This window comes from Coregonus lavaretus (genome assembly GCF_964263955.1).
Source record: "Coregonus lavaretus genome assembly, chromosome: 2".
Lineage (NCBI taxonomy): Eukaryota > Metazoa > Chordata > Actinopteri > Salmoniformes > Salmonidae > Coregonus > Coregonus lavaretus.
In genome coordinates, this window is record NC_139989.1 from 8,382,235 (window position 1) to 8,402,557 (window position 20,323).

The following is a 20,323-nucleotide window of genomic DNA, read 5'->3' on the forward strand; positions in this document are numbered from 1 at the left end:
AATGTCATATGGTCAGATGAAACCAAAATAGAACTTTTTGGTCAAAACTCAACTCGTCGTGTTTGGAGGACAAAGAATGCTGAGTTGCATCCAAAGAACACCATACCTACTGTGAAGCATGGGGGTGGAAACATCATGCTTTGGGGCTATTTTTTTGCAAAGGGACTGATCCGTGTAAAGGAAAGAATGAATGGGGCCATGTATCGTGAGATTTTGAGTGAAAACCTTCCATCAGCAAGGGCATTGAAGATGAAACGTGGCTGGGTCTTTCAGCATGACAATGATCCCAAACACACCGCCCGGGCAACAAAGGAGTGGCTTCGTAAGAAGCATTTCAAGGTCCTGGAGTGGCCTAGCCAGTCTCCAGATCTCAACCCCATAGAACATCTTTGGAGGGAGTTGAAAGTCCGTGTTGCCCAGCGACAGCCCCAAAACATCACTGCTCTAGAGGAGATCTGCATGGAGGAATGGGCCAAAATCAACTCAAATCAAATCAAATTTTATTGGTCACATGCGCCGAATACAACAGGTGCAGACATTACAGTGAAATGCTTACTTACAGCCCTTAACCAACAGTGCATTTATTTTTAACAAAAAAAGTAAAAATACCAGCAACAGTGTGTGAAAACCTTGTGAAGACTTACAGAAAACGTTTGACCTGTGTCATTGCCAACAAAGGGTATATAACAAAGTATTGAGAAACTTTTGTTATTGACCAAATACTTATTTTCCACGATAATTTGCAAATAAATTCATAAAAAATCCTACAATGTGATTTTCTGGATTTTTTTCTTCTCATTTTGTCTGTCATAGTTGACGTGTACCTATGATGAAAATTACAGGCCTCTCTCATATTTTTAAGTGGGAGAACTTGCACAATTGGTGGCTGACTAAATACTTTTTTTCCCCACTGTAGCCTATGACCCTCAAACACAACTCTGGACCTCAAAGCCAGTTCCACTGCATTGTTTCATTGTTCCCCTCTAATCAGGGACTGATTTAGACCTAGGACACCAGGCGTGTGCAATTAATTATAAGGTAGAACAGAACACCAGCAGGCTTCGGACCTCGTAGGGTAAGCGTTGACTACCCCTGGCCTATGAGTTGAACCATGAGCAGTTTACAGGAGTTAAAGTCTGATTATATAGAAGTCAGGTAGTAGCCTTTACGTTGTAAACAGCAACAACTACTGTATAACATGTTACTTAAGCAATAAGGCCAGAGGAGGTGTGGGATATGGCCAATTTACCACAGCTAAATCAAAATAAAATAAAATAAAATTTAATTTGCCACATGCGCCGAATAGAACAGGTGTAGACATTACAGTGAAATGCTTACTTACAAGCCTTTAACCAACAATGCAGTTTTTTAAAGAAAAATGTAAAATAAAGTGTTAATTAAAAATTAATTTAAAAAAAGCAAATAGCTAAAGAGCAGCAGTAAAATAAAATAGCAGTAGGGAGGCTATATACAGGGGGTACCGGTACAGAGTCAATGTGCGGGGGCACCGACTAGTCGAGGTAATTGAGGTCATATGTACATGTGGGTAGAGTTAAAGTGACTATGCATAAATAGTAAACAGAGTAGCAGCAGCATAAAAGAGGGGGATGGCTTGGGGGTAGAAGCTGTTGAGAAGCCTTTTGGACCTAGACTTGGCGCTCCGGTACCGCTTGCCGTGCGATATGACTAGGGTGGCTGGAGTCTTTGACAATTTTTAGGGCCTTCCTCTGACACCGCCTGGTATAGAGGTCCTGGATGGCAGGAAGCTTGACCCCAGTGATGTACTGGGCCGTACGCACTACCCTCTGTAGTGCCTTGCAGTCAGAGGCCGAGCAGTTGCCATACCAGGCGGTGATGGAACCAGTCAGGATGCTCTCGATGGTGCAGCTGTATAACTTTTTGAGGATCTGAGGACCCATGCCAAATCTTTTCAGTCTCCTGAGGGGGAATAGGTTTTGTCGTGCCCTCTTCACGACTGTCTTGGTGTGTTTGGACCATGATAGTTTGTCGGTGATGTGGACACCAAGGAACTTTAAGCTCTCAACCTGTTCCACTACAGCCCCGTCGATGAGAATGGGGGCATGCTCAGTCCTCTTTTTTTCCCTGTAGACCACAATCATCTCCTTTGTCTTGATCACGTTGAGGGAGAGGTTGTTATCCTGGCACCACACGGCCAGGTCTCTGATCTCATCCCTATAGGCTGTCTCATCGTTGTCGGTGATCAGTCCTACCACTGTTGTGTCGTCGGTAAACTTAATGATGGTGTTGGAGTCATGCCTGGCCATGCAGTCATGGGTGGACAGGGAGTACAGGAGGGGACTGAGCACGCACCCCTGAGGGGCCCCCGTGTTGAGGATCAGCGTGGCAGACGTGTTGTTACCTACCCTTACCACCTTGGGGCGGCCCGTCAGGAAGTCCAGGATCCAGTTGCAGAGGGAGGTGTTTAGTCCCAGGATCCTTAGCTTAGTGATGAGCTTTGAGGGCACTATGGTGTTCCTCTTGTCCAGGTGGGAAAGGGCAGTGTGGAGTGCAATAGAGATTGCATCATCTGTGGATCTGTTGGGGCGGTATGCAAATTGGAGTGGGTCTAGGGTTTCTGGGATAATGGTGTTGATGTGAGCCATGACCAGCCTTTCAAAGCACTTCATGGCTACAGACGTGAGTGCTACGGGTCGGTAGTCATTTAGGCAGGTTATCTTAGTGTCCTTAGGCACAGGTACTATGGTGGTCTGCTTGAAACATGTTGGTATTACAGACTCAGTCAGGGACATGTTGAAAATGTCAGTGAAGACACTTGCCAGTTGGTCAGCACATGCTCGGAGTACACGTCCTGGTAATCCGTCTGGCCCTGCGGCCTTGTGAATGTTGACCTGCTTAAAAGTCTTACTCACATTGGCTACGGAGAGCGTGATCACATAGTCATCCGGAACAGCTGATGCTCTCATGCATGCTTCAGTGTTGCTTGCCTCGAAGCGAGCATAGAAGTGATTTAGCTCGTCTGGTAGGCTTGTGTCACTGGGCAGTTCGCGGCTGTGCTTCCCTTTGTAGTCTGTAATAGTTTTCAAGCCCTGCCACATCCGACGAGCGTCAGAGCCGGTGTAGTACGATTCAATCTTAGTCCTGTATTGAGTCTTTGCCTGTTTGATGGTTCGTCAGAGGGCATAGCGGGATTTCTTATAAGCTTCCGGGTTAGAGTCCCGCTCCTTGAAAGCGGCAGCTCTACCCTTTAGCTCAGTGCGGATGTTGCCTGTAATCCATGGCTTCTGGTTGGGGTATGTACGTACGGTCACTGTGGGGATGATGTCATCGATGCACTTATTGATGAAGCCGTTGACTGATGTGGTGTACTCCTCAATGCTATCTGAAGAATCCCTGAACATATTCCAGTCTGTGCTAGCAAAACAGTCCTGTAGCTTAGCATCTGCGTCATCTGACCACTTTTTTATTAACCGAGTCACTGGTGCTTCCTGCTTTAGTTTTAGCTTATAAGCATGAATCAGGAGGATAGAGTTATGGTCAGATTTGCCAAATGGAGGGTGAGGGAGAGCTTTGTATGCGTCTCTGTGTGTGGAGTAAAGGTGGTCTAGAGTTTTTTTCCCACTGGTTGCACATTTAACATGCTGATAGAATTTAGGCAGAACGGATTTAAGTTTCCCTGCATTAAAGTCCCCGGCCACTAGGAGAGCTGCCTCTGGATGAGCGTTTTCCTGTCTGCTTATAGCCTTATACAGCTCATTGAGTGCAATCTTATTGCCAGTATCGGTTTGTGGGGGTAGGTAGACAGCTTCAAAAAATATAGATGAAAAGTCACGTGGTAAATAGTGTGGTCTACAGCTTATCATGAGATACTCTACCTCAGGCGAGCAAACCCTCAAGACCTTTAATGTCATCAATATTATGCTACTTGAAACACTGTTATTACAGTTCCAGGCTTGTTTTCTTTGGCTTCAAAGGGGTAGAGTTGAATGGAAAACCATTTTAGGTTACAGTAGCTGACTCTGTTAATGATACCTCATATAAAAAAAACATTGTTTTTGTAATTGTAATAATATTCTCTTAATTTCAGGAAATATGTTATCAATGGTTGTGTAGATGTCAAATATTAGACAAATATTATTCATGAGCAGTGTTGTTTTGATGGAGTATAAAATCTTTAATCCACTTACCAGGGAGAGCAATATAATAAGTAGCTAGGCTCATCTAAACCGTGTCAGCTGATTGAACCTCTCTTCCATCCAGATCAATGGTTCCCTCAAGACCCTTTCTGTCCTGTGGTTATTTATTTGGACAAAACAGGTTTCTTCTGTGATAGGCATTGATACAGTGCGTTCTGACATACAGAATCAACTCCCCCCAGTGCATCTGTTCTACTTCACATTTTTGTATGCTTTGTGATGAGGGAACACAGATGTGCTGATAGCTAGCTCTCCCTCTGTCTGTTCCTCCAATTCCCCCAAGGGTGGTCATTCGTTGTGGAAATGTGTTCCCTCACTCAGGTGGGCTACTGTTGCTTTCCCCCCTCTCCCTGGGTGGTCTGGGTTGAATCCTGGTATTGTGGTTGGTTAAATTGTAGGGCTCTTTGGTAAATAGGAGCAGCTGCGGCGTTGAACTGGGTAATTGGCTGGAGGGGCTCTCTGGGCTCTGCCGGTCCAGTGCCGGTCCACCAGCTCTATTAGCTGAAGGGGAAGAAAGCAATGCAATCAGATTGAAGGAGACACTCTGGTTATTTGGGAATAATTCGAGGGAGAACAATAAGTTGGAGGAAGCAATCGCAAGATAAGATCTGAAGAGGACATCTGTCTGTACTAGTGCTGAGCGATTAATGCTTTTTGAGGTTGGTTCGATTATTTAAAAAATATCACGGTTTTCGGTTTCCATTATTATTTATTGACATTAAAGGCACTATGCATTTTGTGGGTTGAATGCTGTAACAAACACAGAATAAAACAATTAATAAAAGTCCAACGATGGTAGTGACTGCTCATTACTGCTTATTACTTATTAACATAATTTATTCACATTACTTTACTTCAATAAAATATTTGTTTTATCTGATGACTTTATTATTTCATTCCAAGTCATCATCTCATCACTATAGAGCTGCTGCCTATGTTGTCTGACAAAATTACTATTTTAATAGTTCTTCGAAGTAAATAAGGCACTTTTATGACTGCTGAATACCGACTATCATTTATTATTATTTTTTGTTATTTTTTTTTGTCATTTAGCAGACGCTCTTATCCAGAGCGACTTACAGTTAGTGAGTGCATAAATTTTTTCATACTGGCCCCCCGTGGGAAACGAACTCACAACCCTGGCGTTGCAAGCGCCATGCTCCAACTGAGCTACACAGGACATATATCAATCACTTAGATCATGTATTTTCAGGTAGAGAAAGCCCCGCAATGCAACTGCTTTCTATCCCTCTCGCGTGTTCTCTCTTCTCTCTGTCTCCATCAACAAGGTCTCTGTGTCTGCTCCACACAGACCGAGACCCAACAAGTAAGCGGGCGTGCGATGGATTATGGTCATTGTAGTTAATTACCACATTTTCTGCCATAAACTATGTAGAATATTGGCCTGTTGGAAACTACAACTCCCTTCTACATTGCAGAGTTCAGGCTTGATCAGATTTTTCTCCACAGAAACTGAGCATCAAGCTCACAAAGAAACCCAGAATTAAATGGAATTTAAATAATTGAACCGACGTCATTCAATTAGTTGTTTAAAAACTGAAAATAAAAAGCATGAGCTGGCGCACACCCAGATAAATTATTTTGTGTAGAGGTTCTGACTAATGGCAAATAAACTGTAAGTTATAAAAATAAATACAGAGAGTCTCTATATATAAACTCCCTGTAATTTATTGGGTAAACCACCAACGGTTATGTAGACAATGACAATAGTGAGGGGTGTGTCATAATTATTAGGTTGATGAGAATGAATTGAGTGAAACTGTTAAAAGACAATAGTTTACAACATGTTGAATATATTAGGCTATTGTTATCATATGGCAACATAATTAGATATTGTACACAATATTAGCATCAACATACTGTACATTATTATTTAATTCAATTTCATATATGTATTTAATTGTTTCCAATTTCATTTCATTTTTGTTACATGTATGTAATCTTTTGGTTCAACCATAATGCATAATAAGCATCATCAACAGGGGGAACATATTGGGTGTACGCTGATAAGCTGTAGAAATAATATATGAATGTATCAGCCTTGTTGCAAAAAAAAATTAGAATTGTTCATAAGACTGAAAACTGAAAAATAACAGACATTTCAGTTAATCACTCAGCACTAGTTGGCACTCTCTATGCTGTAAATAGAGATAGGAGAAGAAGGGTTCAGATGCTATCTAGTCAGAGGAGAGGAGACTATTCAAAGATTATACTGTCCATAAAGAGGATGTGTAGTTAGAACTAGACACTGGGTTCAAATATTGTTTGTTTTCTTTCAGATACTTTGAGCATTTGTTTGAGCCTACCTGGAGTGCCAAATGGGCTGGGTTTGCACTTTTGGGACTTTTCCATTTCTCCAGACGAACTCAATCAAGCGCAACTAAAGTATTTGAACGAAAACAAACACCATTTGAACCCAGGTCTGTCTGACTTGAAGACAGGACATTGTTTGATGCTATATGCTTTCTAGAAGAGTCCCACAGGTCCACAGACATACAGTCTTTTGATGAGGACACTTCAGATACAGTAAGCCGGGGTGTCAGAAAAGGTCAGAGCGGCCATCTTTTTCGACAGCAGTCGGCATTCTGTTTGTAAAAGATACCAGTACACGCATGCATTCTCTGCACAGCTGTGCCCAACCCAACCCGTATTGGCACCCTTGCTAATTATAGGCCCCAACGGGCGAGAAAGTGACAGATAGAGAAATGGGGAGGTAAAGGGAGAGAGAGACCGATAGAGAGAGAGAGCATCATTCATGATACAATGGTAGCCCAGAGAGACATTTTCCACTGGGGCTTTAGCAAGGGGCTTGTGTGCAGAAGACCATACATCAGTGTCCACCGGAGGTTGAAGAAGCTACTCATTTGTTTTACACTGAACAAAAATATAAATGCAGCATGTAAAGTGTTGTTCCTATGTTTCATGAGCTGAAATAAAAGATCCCAGAAATTTTCCATACGCACAAAAAGCTTATTTCGCTCAAATTTTGTGCACAAATTTGTTTACATCCCTGTTGGTGAGCATTTCTCCTTTGCCAAGATAATCCATCCACCTGACAGGTGTGGCATATCAAGAAGCTGATTAAACAGCATGATCATTACTCAGGTGCATCTTGTGCTGGGGACAATAAAAGGCCACTCTAAAATGTACAGTTTTGTCACACAACACAATGCCCAAAGATGTCTCATGTTTTGAGGGAGCGTGCAGTACTGACTGCAGGAATGTGGCATGCTGACTGCAGGAATGTCCAACAGAGAATTGAATGTTAATTTCTCTACCATAAGTTGCCTCCAATGTCGTTTGAGGGAACTTGGCAGTACGTCCAACCGGCCTCACAACCGCAGACCACATGAATGGCGTCGTGTAAGCGATTGGTTTGCTGATGTCGACGTTGTGAACAGAGTGCCCCATGGTGGCGGTGAGGTTATGGTATGGGCAGACATACTGTAAGCTACGGAAAACTAACACAATTGCATTTTATTGATGGCAATTTGAATGCACAGAGATACCGTGATGAGGCCCATTGTCGTGCCATTCATCCTCCACCATCACCTCATGTTTCAGCATGATAATGCATGGTCCCATGTCGCAAGGATCTGTACACAACTCCTGGAAGCTGAAAATGACTGATTTCCTTATATGAACTGTAAGTCATTTATATTTTTGTTCAGTATGGATTACATGTTATTTTTCGTGGAACTACTGGCCTTTATCTCTGTGGTGAAATCCTGTTTTCGCTTGACTCCCCCCCCCCCCCCTTTGATCATTGTTACTGTTCACCTTGCTTCATTGGCCATGAAAGTTGATTCATTCTGGTTGAAATATCAGCTCCTTTGTCTAGTCAATTTTTACTCCTTTTTCTGAGACATATATTACCTTCAAATGATGGCTTGAATAATTCAGATTTCTGCTTACTACGAACGTAGAGAAATGCAAAATTGTCTCATGATTTTCAAGTGAAAATACAGAACATTTACAACATTTGATTATTCTAATATCCTTGTATCAGTATGGCTAGAAAGGATTTCCTGACCTTCACGGGATCTTCAAAGTTTTTTCTGTTTTCATGTTCAGCAGCAATGTCTGACTCTGCTGTTGCAATATTAATCCAACAGAAGACTGCTGTGCTGGCCTAAATTGGGTTGCAGTTTACTGGTGCTCCTGCTGTTTAGCCTGGACTATCTTTAATGCTGCCATAGTTACTGCCACAACAATGGCCACCTTTGTGTCTTTTTTGGGGGCTCATTTTGTCAAGGTGTTGTGCAGAGCATGGACAATAGCGATTCTATTTTATGAAAATGTGACGCACAGTAGGCTACAGATGTAGGATCTTAATTTGAGCTAGTTTGCTACAGCAGGAAGATAATCCTGCAGCAACAGGAAATTAATTATTATGTAGATTATAATTAATGGGCATTTTTGTAGGGTTTGATACATTTTTCATAAGGGAAAATCAAGTCTGAAATTTCAAAGTGGAAATTACAAACTTCAGAAGCCTTTTTAAACCTCAAATGCACTACAAGTTCTCCTACAACAGAGTGATCAAATTAAGATCCTACATCTGTACACTTATGTAATCTCTTCAGTATTGCATTTTACGTACTTTGTTCTTTAGACAGTATAATTTGGACTGAAGCAATGTCAGCAAACATTGTATAGCTGAGTAGTATTACTACTAAGTGTAATGAATCAAATGTATTTATTTTTTCTCAAGAATGGAATTTACTTGCTATGGATGGCAAGGCCTCACATTTAGTGCGAGGCAAAGTAGTAGCTTATAGGCGCGCTTCAATTAGCTCATTCGGTGCAGCGGGAGGGGGATTTCTGTTGGGGAGAGGGGGTGCTGCCCCCCCAAAATATTAATGTAGGCTACACTGTCCCGCAAATGTTCCGCAAAATCATCCCACATTTTGGTATTTTAAATGTGGTCACCCTAATTCCATAAAACCTTGTAATAAATTACCAGAAGAAAGTCCCTGCACAGCAGAAAAGCATGTTTTGCAGTTGACTTGAAACTGTGTAAAGTAAACATTCTTTACTTTACTCAGAAAAAAAGGGTTCTAAAAGGGTTCATTGGCTGTCCCCATAGGAGAACCCATTTTGGTTCCAGGTAGCACTCTTTTGGGTTCCATGTAGAACCCTCTGTGGAAAGGGTTCTACATGGAACCCAAAAGGGTTCTACCTGGAACCAAAAGGGGTTCTTCAAAGGGTTCTCCTATGGGGACAACCGAAGAACCCTTTTTGGTTCTAGATAGCACCTTTTTTTCTAAGTGTGTAGTCTAAAAGTCTTCACTCTGTGTGCCTGATTTCATCCCTGAACTTCCATAGAAGAAAATCCTATGTTAGAGGATTGGGACACGTCCCATTTCTCTCTCTCCAGGGGTCAGTGGGGCTGTCTCAGAATATTTCCCAACATCCCCTCTGGTGGAGTGCTCGGAGCAGCTCCCATCATTACCCATCAGCCTTTGAGAAGCAGAGCATGCTGTGGGATATTTTTTGCTCTGTGAAGGAAACGAGAGGAAACTCAGCCGTTGCCTTCTTCCTGTTTGCCCCACATTTGTTTGATGTGGTGTAAAACGCAATTGAGATGAGATTGTCCTGAGCTTTTGTAAGCTTTAATCTTCTCTATCTCTCTTGCTCACTCTATCTCGAACTCGCTCAAACGTTATCTTCCTCCCTAGCACCTCCCTCTCTTGTTTGATGGCATTGTTATTTTATATTTGGGCTGTTGTGTCTTTCGTCCTCTTTGACCCCGGTCGTGTTTATTCTCCGTAAAGCAAAGTCAACTCTCTGTTTTCCCAAACAAAGCTAGCATCACCCTGAGGCAGAGGCAAACATCAAACAAGCTTGACAGGAGAGAGAGATGATTGTGGCTCACTGTTTTATCAGTGTGAAGCTGATATGAATGTCAGTTAGTCTGTTGACATGCTGTCAACCTGTTAAATAGACCGACCAGCTTGAACCAACAAGTGCTCAGAGTCATTCCCAATTCAAACACCAAAGGATTAAAATGATTTAAATCACACACAACACATAGCATTTCTATGAACCAGAATTCCCTGATTACATCAGAGATGTTCTGTAGAGTCGCTGGCTGTTGCCTCACAGGGCTTTCCTGGTGATGAAGCAGTGTTGAGTCTATCCAGGCCTGGATGAGTTAACCAGCCAGTGACCCATTACAGTATGTGCTCGTTTTCACGTCATCATTTGCACTTCATTGGTCTTCTCATTGGTCTTCTCAGCAGGAGGGGTGAAGTAGTCACACACACACACTAATATTTGTAATTTCAGCCTGGAAGATAGCGTTTACTGAGCTCATTCCCTTCATGGTCTCTATGTCACAGACTCATCACTACTCCTACAGCAGATGAAAAATACAGACTCATCAGTACTCCTACAGCAGATGAATAATACAGACTCATCACTACTCCTACAGCAGATTAATAGGATTATGGTTGTGTAGCTCAGGGCGTTTGGGGAAGGGGGCAACAGGCGCTTGACTCTTGGCTTTATCGTATCGCTAGTCGATCACTCTCTCCTCATCCAAGCTTCTCCGCAATCTATGCTCCTAGTCTGTTTTCATTTGGTGTCATTGGTAGGGGCTTTGTGTGCTGAAGCTATTTCTTCATCTGTCCTTTCTCATCTAACAATTGTAGCCAAGGAGTTAAATGTGTTTAATTGACAGTCAGTAAACTCATTTTAAACCCTTTATAAAGTAACACATTTTTTAAAAGTGTTACAAAACAATTATGTTCCACTCTCCACTGTCCTCCTTCACCTTTGGCAAGATATCTTTCCCCATCTGCACACATTAACAGGCCACATTTGGGAACATTTCATTTCAAAGTCTAATGGCCTTGTTGTGTGGCCGTGAATTTTATTAGCTTTTATCCAATCACAGTCTTTTACTTCTTTGAATTCTCCCCTGGCAATTAAGTTTAAACCGTGACTTTTTGCCTGGCCAATTTACTATTTCTGTCACCTTTAGAGGTAAGAAATATGCATATTGTTTTCAAGAAAATACACATTCTTTCAGTATATGTAAATGACGATAGATTATACAATATTTGCAGTCAATGTTAGGTTAATGAAGCTAAGGTTATGCAAGTCAGGGAAACATTGTTTCTAGTAAAAAATAATAATAATGTACCATTGCGCTATAATTTTTCTGATTACATCCACAGTGGCAGGTAACATGGCATCTTTTTATGAATTGATGATAATGCATTCTGACCAGAATCTTTGCATTATGATGATTAATTTGCATTAGGCCTAATTAGGGCTGTTGCGGTGACCGTACAGTGAGGAAAAAACATATTTGATCCCCTTCTGATTTTGTACGTTTGCCCACTGACAAAGAAATGATAAATCTATAATTTTAATGGTAGGTTTATTTGAACAGTGAGAGACAGAATAACAACAAAAAAATCTAGAAAAACGCATTTCAAAAATGTTATAAATTGATTTGCATTTTAATGAGGGAAATAAGTATTTGACCCCCTCTCAATCAGAAAGATTTCTGGCTCCCAGGTGTCTTTTATACAGGTAACGAGCTGAGATTAGGAGCACACACTTAAAGGGAGTGCTCCTAATCTCAGTTTGTTACCTGTATAAAAAGACACCTGTCCACAGAAGCAATCAATCAATCAGATTCCAAACTCTCCACCATGGCCAAGACCAAAGAGCTCTCTAAGGATGTCAGGGACAAGATTGTAGACCTACACAAGGCTGGAATGGGCTACAAGACCATCGGCAAGCAGCTTGGTGAGAAGGTGACAACAGTTGGTGCGATTATTCACAAAAGACCTGTCAATCTCCCTCGGCCTGGGGCTCCATGCAAGATCTAACCTCGTGGAGTTGCAATAATCATGAGAATGGTGAGGAATCAGCTGGGACCATAGTCACCAAGAAAACAATTGGTAACACACTACGCCGTGAAGGACTGAAATCCTGCAGCGCCCGCAAGGTCCCCCTGCTCAAGAAAGCACATATACAGGCCCGTCTGAAGTTTGACAATGAACATCTGAATGATTCAAAGGAGAACTGGGTGAAAGTGTTGTGGTCAGATGAGACCAAAATGGAGCTCTTTGGCATCAACTCAACTCACTGTGTTTGGAGGAGGAGGAATGCTGCCTATGACCCCAAGAACACCATCCCCACCGTCAAACATGGAGGTGGAAACATTATGCTTTGGGGTGTTTTTCTGCTAAGGGGACAGGACATCTTCACCGCATCAAAGGGATGATGGACGGGGCCATGTACCGTCAAATCTTGGGTGAGAACCTCCTTCCCTCAGCCAGGGCATTGAAAATGGGTCGTGGATGGGTATTCCAGCATGACAATAACCCAAAACAGACGGCCAAGGCAACAAAGGAGTGGCTCAAGAAGAAGCATATTAAGGTCCTGGAGTGGCCTAGCCAGTCTCCAGACCTTAATCCCATAGAAAATCTGTGGAGGGAGCTGAAGGTTCGAGTTGCCAAACGTCAGCCTCGAAACCTTAATGACTTGGAAAAGATCTGCAAAGTCCCACAACTGTCCCAGACTGTGTTTGGAATATTTATTTATTGCACAGAATAGAATAGGTCGACTTTTGTACTATGGGGGATAGTAGATTGACATAGGCTAGTACTTTTGCTGTTCATTAGGCCTACTCATCTTGTTGGCTGACGAAAAGTAAATGTGGACAGTTCTTCCAATATCTTCAATATACACCTCTGAATTGGATAAGGACGCATGCAGTTGCGTCCCCGATGTGTCTGTGTTCACTTGTAGCCTGTGAGAAAGACCCGATCACGTGATGGAGAGCGCGCAGCAAAGCCATGGATTATTTTAGGGTGCATTACGGCCACAAACGGGATGCCGCCGTGAAATTTGAGGCAATATCAAGTGCTTGTCAAATTGTGAATGAGAGACTAATGAAGTGTGTACAGCCTGCGCAAAAAAACAAAGCAGAGCTCATGCCTTTCAAGTGACTTTTTTCAAGTTATCATTAGAGTCGTATCATGCAGCCTAAAAATTTATAAAAAATCTAAACATATAGCCCAACGTTTGTAGAAAAACTAAAGATACATTAATAACTCTAAATTAAGCATATAGGAATAGCCGCATGTGCGCACTCCCTCAAATCGTTTGGAGAAAATATAATTGTTTGTTCAATTGTATACTTCATACTATAAAAAAATATAAAATAATGCCACGGAATTCTAAGCAAATCTTGTCTGCTAAACGAACTAGTGTAGCCCACAGCCATTTGGCATAGCCAGATCAGGACCTAACTTAAGGACAACTCAGAGTATGCTATTCTGTTCTTCTGAAATAGACTATATTTTCTTCATATCATGCTTCTTTAGACCTTTCTAAAATAAATAATGGATTTATTGTGAAGGTGTAGGCTATATTACATGTATTTATTAGACTTTTTTAAATGTAGATGTTCCAAAGGTCTGCATCAGTGACTTGTAGGCTATGTGTGGAAGCCAGGAGATGCTAAATGTGTTTATGTTAATGGTCAATTACCGTGAGACCGACAGTTATTTGCTTGACAATCACCAGCTGACGAAATGTCGTGACCACCACAGCCCTAGGCCTACATTCTAATCTAGATCACAAATGTGCATATTTTTTTAGCATTTCGTTCATTATGCAGAGACATACTCATGTCGTCTCTTGTCGTAGTTAGTCTACATCCCTTCCCTTCCAGCTTTTACATAAGCTTTGTCCTGAAGCTTGGAAATGAAAAAGCACAAAAAGTCATTTTGGAGATTGGTATTGCTGTTTTTATTCCTTACCTATGGTTTTCATGGCAACAGAGTCCAGTCCTCATAGCTGGCCTCCTCCAATCCATCACCTGTTTGGTTGGAATAAACTAATGGAGAGCTTATAGTGTGTCTGACAACCTTCTGCCTGTTCAGCAGTGCACACTGACCTATATTAGAGATAGTAGATTAAACCAAGAGAAGGTTCCACAGGCTTACGGCCCACAGAGCCCATTTCAAACCCAGCTAGGATAAGCCTGCTGTTGAATGAGCAAGAATGAAATGCTCTCAAAATACTGTTTCTCTAGGGGATGTGTATCTGGTGGACCTCGCAGAGTCTTTGCATTATCTGTATTCATCGCAACGCTGAGCATTAATTGAATTAATGCATTATGGAATGAACGCATTGAGTTCAACACCAGTTCATGATGTGTTGCTGATGGTATGTATTTGTAAGATGTTCAAACAACTTAAGTGCGACTTTGACTTAGTATATCAGGGAGAAAGCAGTAAAGTGACTCTTAACTGCCCCTTGCAGTAGTAGCTGGTGGGGTGTGGTGCATATTTGAACCCTGCATACTCTAACTGCCATGGGCCATAGTGGCCACGTGTGGGTAGGGGTGGGTTTGCACCTGTCTACGTGCGTGCGTGTGTGTGCATGCATCAGCATGTTTACATTTAATATGTCTGTGTGTGTTTGCCCATGTTTTTGTGCATGCGTGTGTGTGTCTGTGTGTGTGTGCGTGTGTGATACTGGAACCCCTGCACCGTGTGTGGAGGTCTGAAGGGGTAACTGAGCGCAGTCCCATGTTGCGGGGTAAACACTGGTGATACAGTATAAATAGCTGTAGAGCTCTGACAACCCTTCCACAGCCCACTGTTTGTGCGTGTGCATGTGTGCGCGCCTGCGTGTGTATGTGTGCATGCAACACTTCCCCAGCTAAACACTTCCAGCTATGCTGGCTAAAGTTCACATACTAATGTCTCCCTTTCCTTACTACTAAGATTTATTACAGATTCATTACAGCATGGATACATTATTAATGACATTAATACATATTCACTGTGATTATTGTGGAGTTAGCATGTAGGAATTATTAAATGGTAATATGTTGTTTATAAGGTGTCAAATTATGAGCGAATTAACTGTAATGGAGTGTAGAGTGTCGTTTAATTTTTTACAGAGTAAAGACACATTTTATATTTTTTTCTTACTTTGTCCTTTAAGACAGCTGAATATATTAGTTATTTGACCAGTACAGTGTATTCTCAATGGTTTGTCAATGGAAAATGGTTCCATTATTATGCGTATCAAAAATATAGTACTGTAAATTGTAATACACTGATGTTTTGTCCTATTTATATATATATACACTACCATTCAAAAGTTTGTGGTCACTTAGAAATGTCCTTGTTTTCGAAAGAAAAGCAATTTTTTTGTCCATTAAAATAACATCAAATGTATCAGAAATACAGTGTAGACATTGTTAATGTTGTAAATGGCTATTGTAGCTGGAAACGGCTGATTTTTAATGGAATATCTACATAGGCGTACAGAGGCCCATTATCAGCAACCATCAGTCCTGTGTTCCAATGGCACGTTGTGTTTGCTAATCCAAATTGATCATTTTAAAAGGCTAAATGATCATTAGAAAAACCTTTTGCAATTATGATAGCGCAGCTGAAAACTGTTGTGCTGATTAAAGAAGCAATAAAACGGGTCTTCTTGAGACTAGTTGAGTATCTGGAGCATCAGCAATTGTGGGTTCGATTACAGAATCTGGCAGCTCAACGTCAACAGTGAAGAGGCGAGTTGCAAAGAAAAAGCCATATCTCAGACTGGCCAATAAAAAGAAAAGATTAAGATGGGCAGTCTGAGATATGGCTTTTTCTTTGCAACTCTGCCTGGAAGGTCAGCATCCCGGAGTCGCCTCTTCACTGTTGACGTTGAGACTGGTGTTTTGCGGGTACTATTTAATGAAGCTGCCAGTTGAGGACCTGTGAGGCGCCTGTTTCTCAAACTAGACACTCTAATGTATTTGTCCTCTTGCTCAGTTATGCACCGGGGCCTCCCACTCTTCTTTCTATTCTGGTTAGAGCCAGTTTGCGCTGTTCTGTGAAGGGAGTAGTACACAGCGTTGTACGAGATCCAAAACTTTTGAACGGTAGTGTATATACATATATATATATATATTTTTTTTTTAAAGCCCCCTTCCCTGCAGGAGGCCTTTTGCCTTTTGGTAGACTGTCGTTGTAATTATGAATTTGTTCTTAACTGACTTGCCTAGTTAAATAAAGGTTAAATAAAAATTTAAACATTTAAATAGTTACCAGTTGCACCTCACTTCATTTAAATTTGAAAGACATTTTGGGGACACTGACGGACTGTCACAATGAGACATTGAGGTATATTTATGCTTGGGCGAGTGTGGTGTCTCACAACTCTTCAGTGATTTAATCTGAGTTGAATCACTGCTGTCTCAAGGAAGCTTATTATGTAGCGAAGTCCTGTAGTGTCACCTCTGTTTCAACCTTGAAGCGGTGTAAAATACATTAGTAGTCAAATCAATGCTGACTTTCACATTACAAGAGCTTCTTATCATGGCTGTTGCCCTAGATATGTTTGGCGTTGGCAGTGAGAAAGTGTACTTCATTGCTATGCAGGTTATTCTTGATTGATCCCAGATTAATCTTTTAACACATATATGGATCTCCTCCTCAGATTGACGGTGTGGTGGTTGGAAATATGATTATATCTCTGCATTGCAGTAAGCTGTAATTTTGAAGCTATGCAGAAAGTATTCAGGGAGCGTATTATTATTATAGCATTTAATTTTCAATTTGTTAGATTTCAGTTGTATCTAGAATTGTGGACATGTATAAGGGCATGTGTTGCAACTGTTGTCTTGTGTTGAATTATACTTATTTTTTGTCTCAGTCGAAATTCTTCCATCTTATATTGTGTTTATTTATTTGCTGTGTTGTAGGGTGAATCGTCATGACGACAGAACCAAATTCAGAGTCCAGCGCGGACCAGCAGGAGGCCAGTGCGGTTCCACCCCTGGAGGCGGACTCTTTCCCCCCGGCCGCCACCCACAGCACGCCCGTCAGGAAGAAGCAGGTTAGCCACACCCACAAAATATAGCACCGTCACAGAGTTTCTAAACCCAGAGATGCAACATCGCGAGACTTCCGGGAACGCTTGCGAAGCAGACCAAGTAGACCACACGGGTTTGGGGTTTGAGAAGTAAAACATTCTTCCTTAGATGTTAATTTTCTCGAAGTCTAAAGGCACAACCTAGATTCGAGCCAATGACTTAAGTAGTCAAACATGTTATTACGCCAACCTCGTGAAAGTGACAAACTAAAACATTTTCATTTTCGTCAAAAACAACTTTATATCGAAGGAGTGCCTTTGATTTGACGGCACGAGACATCCATTAGACCTGATGATGTGTTTCTGCGCATGAGCTTAGCTAGCCAACGTTGCCATGACATCGCCTACAAGCGTGATCGGGGATTTCTACTGGAGAAGCCTATCTTCGTACTGTACTGTCTTTGGCACCGTCATCCTCATTTAGCCTATACAGGAAGTGACGTGGGAATAAGCTTTAAATGGCTGAATTTGAAACTTTTGATACAATATCAAACAGCCACAGTAGTACTATTCAGGTTTATAATAAACAAGTGTCCAAATAATTTGTCCTTAAAGGGCTACTTTGGGATTTTGGCAATGAAGCCATTTATCTACAGTATCATGACTGGTTGTGTTCATGACACATTAAAAAGTAATTCATTTTTACCATTTAAATGACGTATTTATTATTAGAAGAAAAAAAAATGAGACCCCCCCTCCCTATTTATTCCACTTGACCATTCGTGTCACAACTTGTTTGGTCCAAAACAACACATTATCATAATCATACCACTTTAACATTCCATTCAAAGTGCTATGTTAAAACCTGTGCCCCCCTGTCCAGAACGGCGAGAGAGCGGAGGGAGGCGTGGTCCCACAGGGGAATCAGCTTGAGCCATCGCAGGTGGAGGAGGACAGGACCTCACACAGGTCGTCCATCAGTAAGCTGTCCAGGTCCCCCGGTGGAGGCCGGAGCGTCCGCAGCTACAGGGCCATGCAGTGCAAGGTCACCCTGCTCGATGGCTCCGACTACACCTGCGTGGTGGAGGTGGGTGCAGGGGGTCACCGCTTGGGGTCGGGGTTGAGGGGAGGTGAGTTTAGCAGGTAGGTGGGTTAATGTGCGTGTAGGGATGGGTTGGTGTGTGTGTGTGTGTGTGTGTGTGTTGCAGAGTTCACCAGGGATAGAGATGGGAGGATCAGAGAGGGCAGGACATTTATTTATCAAAGTTAGTCTCACTGACATATACTTTCTTTCTCAAGACGTACTTTGTGGGGTTGGCTCACAGTTGGCTTGAGGTTGTTTTTTTATCACGCTGAATCGATGACGTCTCCTTATACAAATTCACCTCGGTCTACATGAATTGGGTGGACATTAATGGTATTGCTCTACTGGAAGTCTCTAATGCTGACAAAATAGGTTAGCAAGCTCATCTATATGCATGGATCTTCCTTTATTTCCTGTATTCTCTGATCTTAACATAATTAAAGGCTATCGAAGCTTGCCCCAATGGAATTCACTCTGCTTTTAACGGTATTGAAATAAACTCCCCTTAGACCTAATACTTGGCTGTATACATTGAAAAACACCCCATCCCCCAACGGTGCATAATCAGACAGAGCTTTTTGGGCCAACTCGCCGTTTTCCTTCTAAGCAGACATGATCCATCACTCTGTATATATCTGTCCATTCCTACACATTTACTGCTTTGTCTCAACATAAAAACAGAGGCTCTGTTCTTCAGCTTCCAGCAAACTCTGTTGGTCAAGAACTGGAGAGAAACCAATCTATTAGTGCAGTTTGAGCCCCAGGCTGGATTTGGCTTAGTCGGTACATCCAATGGAAAAAGATAATAAAGCATTGTGGCCGGTTGGCTCGGTCGTTCGTTTGGTCGCTCTGTGTTGGTGGCCATGGGAAAGCGACATTGCAAAGAGAGGGGTGTGCCTCCGGCCTTAACATGCTGCAGCGATTATTGACTGGCTCTTTCCCTGGCAGAGAGGACAGAGGAGAGATAGACGGGGGGAGGATTGAGAGAGGGAAGAGAGGGGTGGCAGGGGGAAGAGTGGATGACAAGGGAGGAGAGGATGGAGAGGGATGAGAGGGGATGAGGGAGAAGAGGACAGAGGAGGAAGAGAGGGGATAAGAGAGAGGAGGAGGATGAGGGAGGAGAGGACAGAGGAGAGGACAGAGGGGATAAGAGAGATGAGAGGACAGAGGAGGAAGAGAGGGGATAAGAGAGATGAGAGGACAGAGGAGGAAGAGAGGGGATAAGGGAGGGGAGGAGAGATATGGTAATTTTCTGGCTTTGCTGTGGAGAGGAGAGTGGGATAGAGGTCAGGAGAGAGGGGAAAGGAGAGGGAGAGAGGAGTGGAAAGGCTTGAGGGGAGAAGGGAGATGGATACACTCTTAGAAAAAAGGGTTCCAAAAGGGTTCTTTGGCTGTCCCCACAGGAGAACCCTTTTTGGTTCCAGATAGAACTATTTTGAGTTCCATGTAGAACCCTCTGGGAAAAGGGTCTACATGGAACCCAGTAGGTTTCTACCTGGAACCGAAAGGTTTCTACCTGGAACCAAAAAGGGTTCTTCAAAGGGTTCTCCTATGGGGACTACCGAGTAACCCTTTTAGATTCTAGATAGCACCTTTAGAGAGAGGTGAGAGAGGGGCAAAGAGTTTACTGAGGGGATAAAAAGAGAGAAGCGCAGAGAGAGGGGGATGATGGCGTGACATGGGGCGGCGCACAATTGGCCCAGCGTCGTCCAAGGTAGGGGAGGGTTTGGCCGGCAGGGACGGCAGTAAATGACCTTTTAATGGCGTCAGACCGAGGCTCTGCATCTGTCCTCGTGCTACTAGACCTTAGTGCTGCCTTTGACACCATCGATCACCACATTCTTTTGGAGAGACTGGAAACCCAAATTGGTCTACACGGACAAGTTCTGGCCTGGTTTAGATCCTACCTGTCGGAAAGATATCAGTTTGTCTCTGTGAATGGTCTGTCCTCCGACAAATCAACTGTACATTTCGGTGTTCCTCAAGGTTCCGTTTTAGGACCACTATTGTTTTCACTATATATTTTACCTCTTGGGGATGTTATTCGAAAACATAATGTTAACTTTCACTGCTATGCGGATGACACACAGCTGTACATTTCAATGAAGCATGGTGAAGCCCCAAAATTGCCCTCGCTAGAAGCCTGTGTTTCAGACATAAGGAAGTGGATGGCTGAAAACTTTTTACTTTT

At 42.5% G+C, this 20,323-nt stretch overlaps 1 protein-coding gene across 1 annotated transcript in view; it reads left to right on the forward strand.

Moving 5' to 3' along the window:
• Positions 1–16,964: 16,964 nt before the first annotated feature.
• LOC311102896 (band 4.1-like protein 3) overlaps positions 16,965–20,323 on the forward strand; it is a 39,544-nt gene continuing 36,185 nt past the window's right edge. Inside the window, exons 1-2 of the mRNA XM_084144365.1 lie at positions 16,965–17,072; positions 17,932–18,135. Of these exons, the coding sequence (XP_084000491.1) occupies positions 18,082–18,135 (54 nt within the window). The 5' untranslated portion in view covers positions 16,965–17,072; positions 17,932–18,081. The remainder of the gene's footprint in view (positions 17,073–17,931; positions 18,136–20,323) is intronic.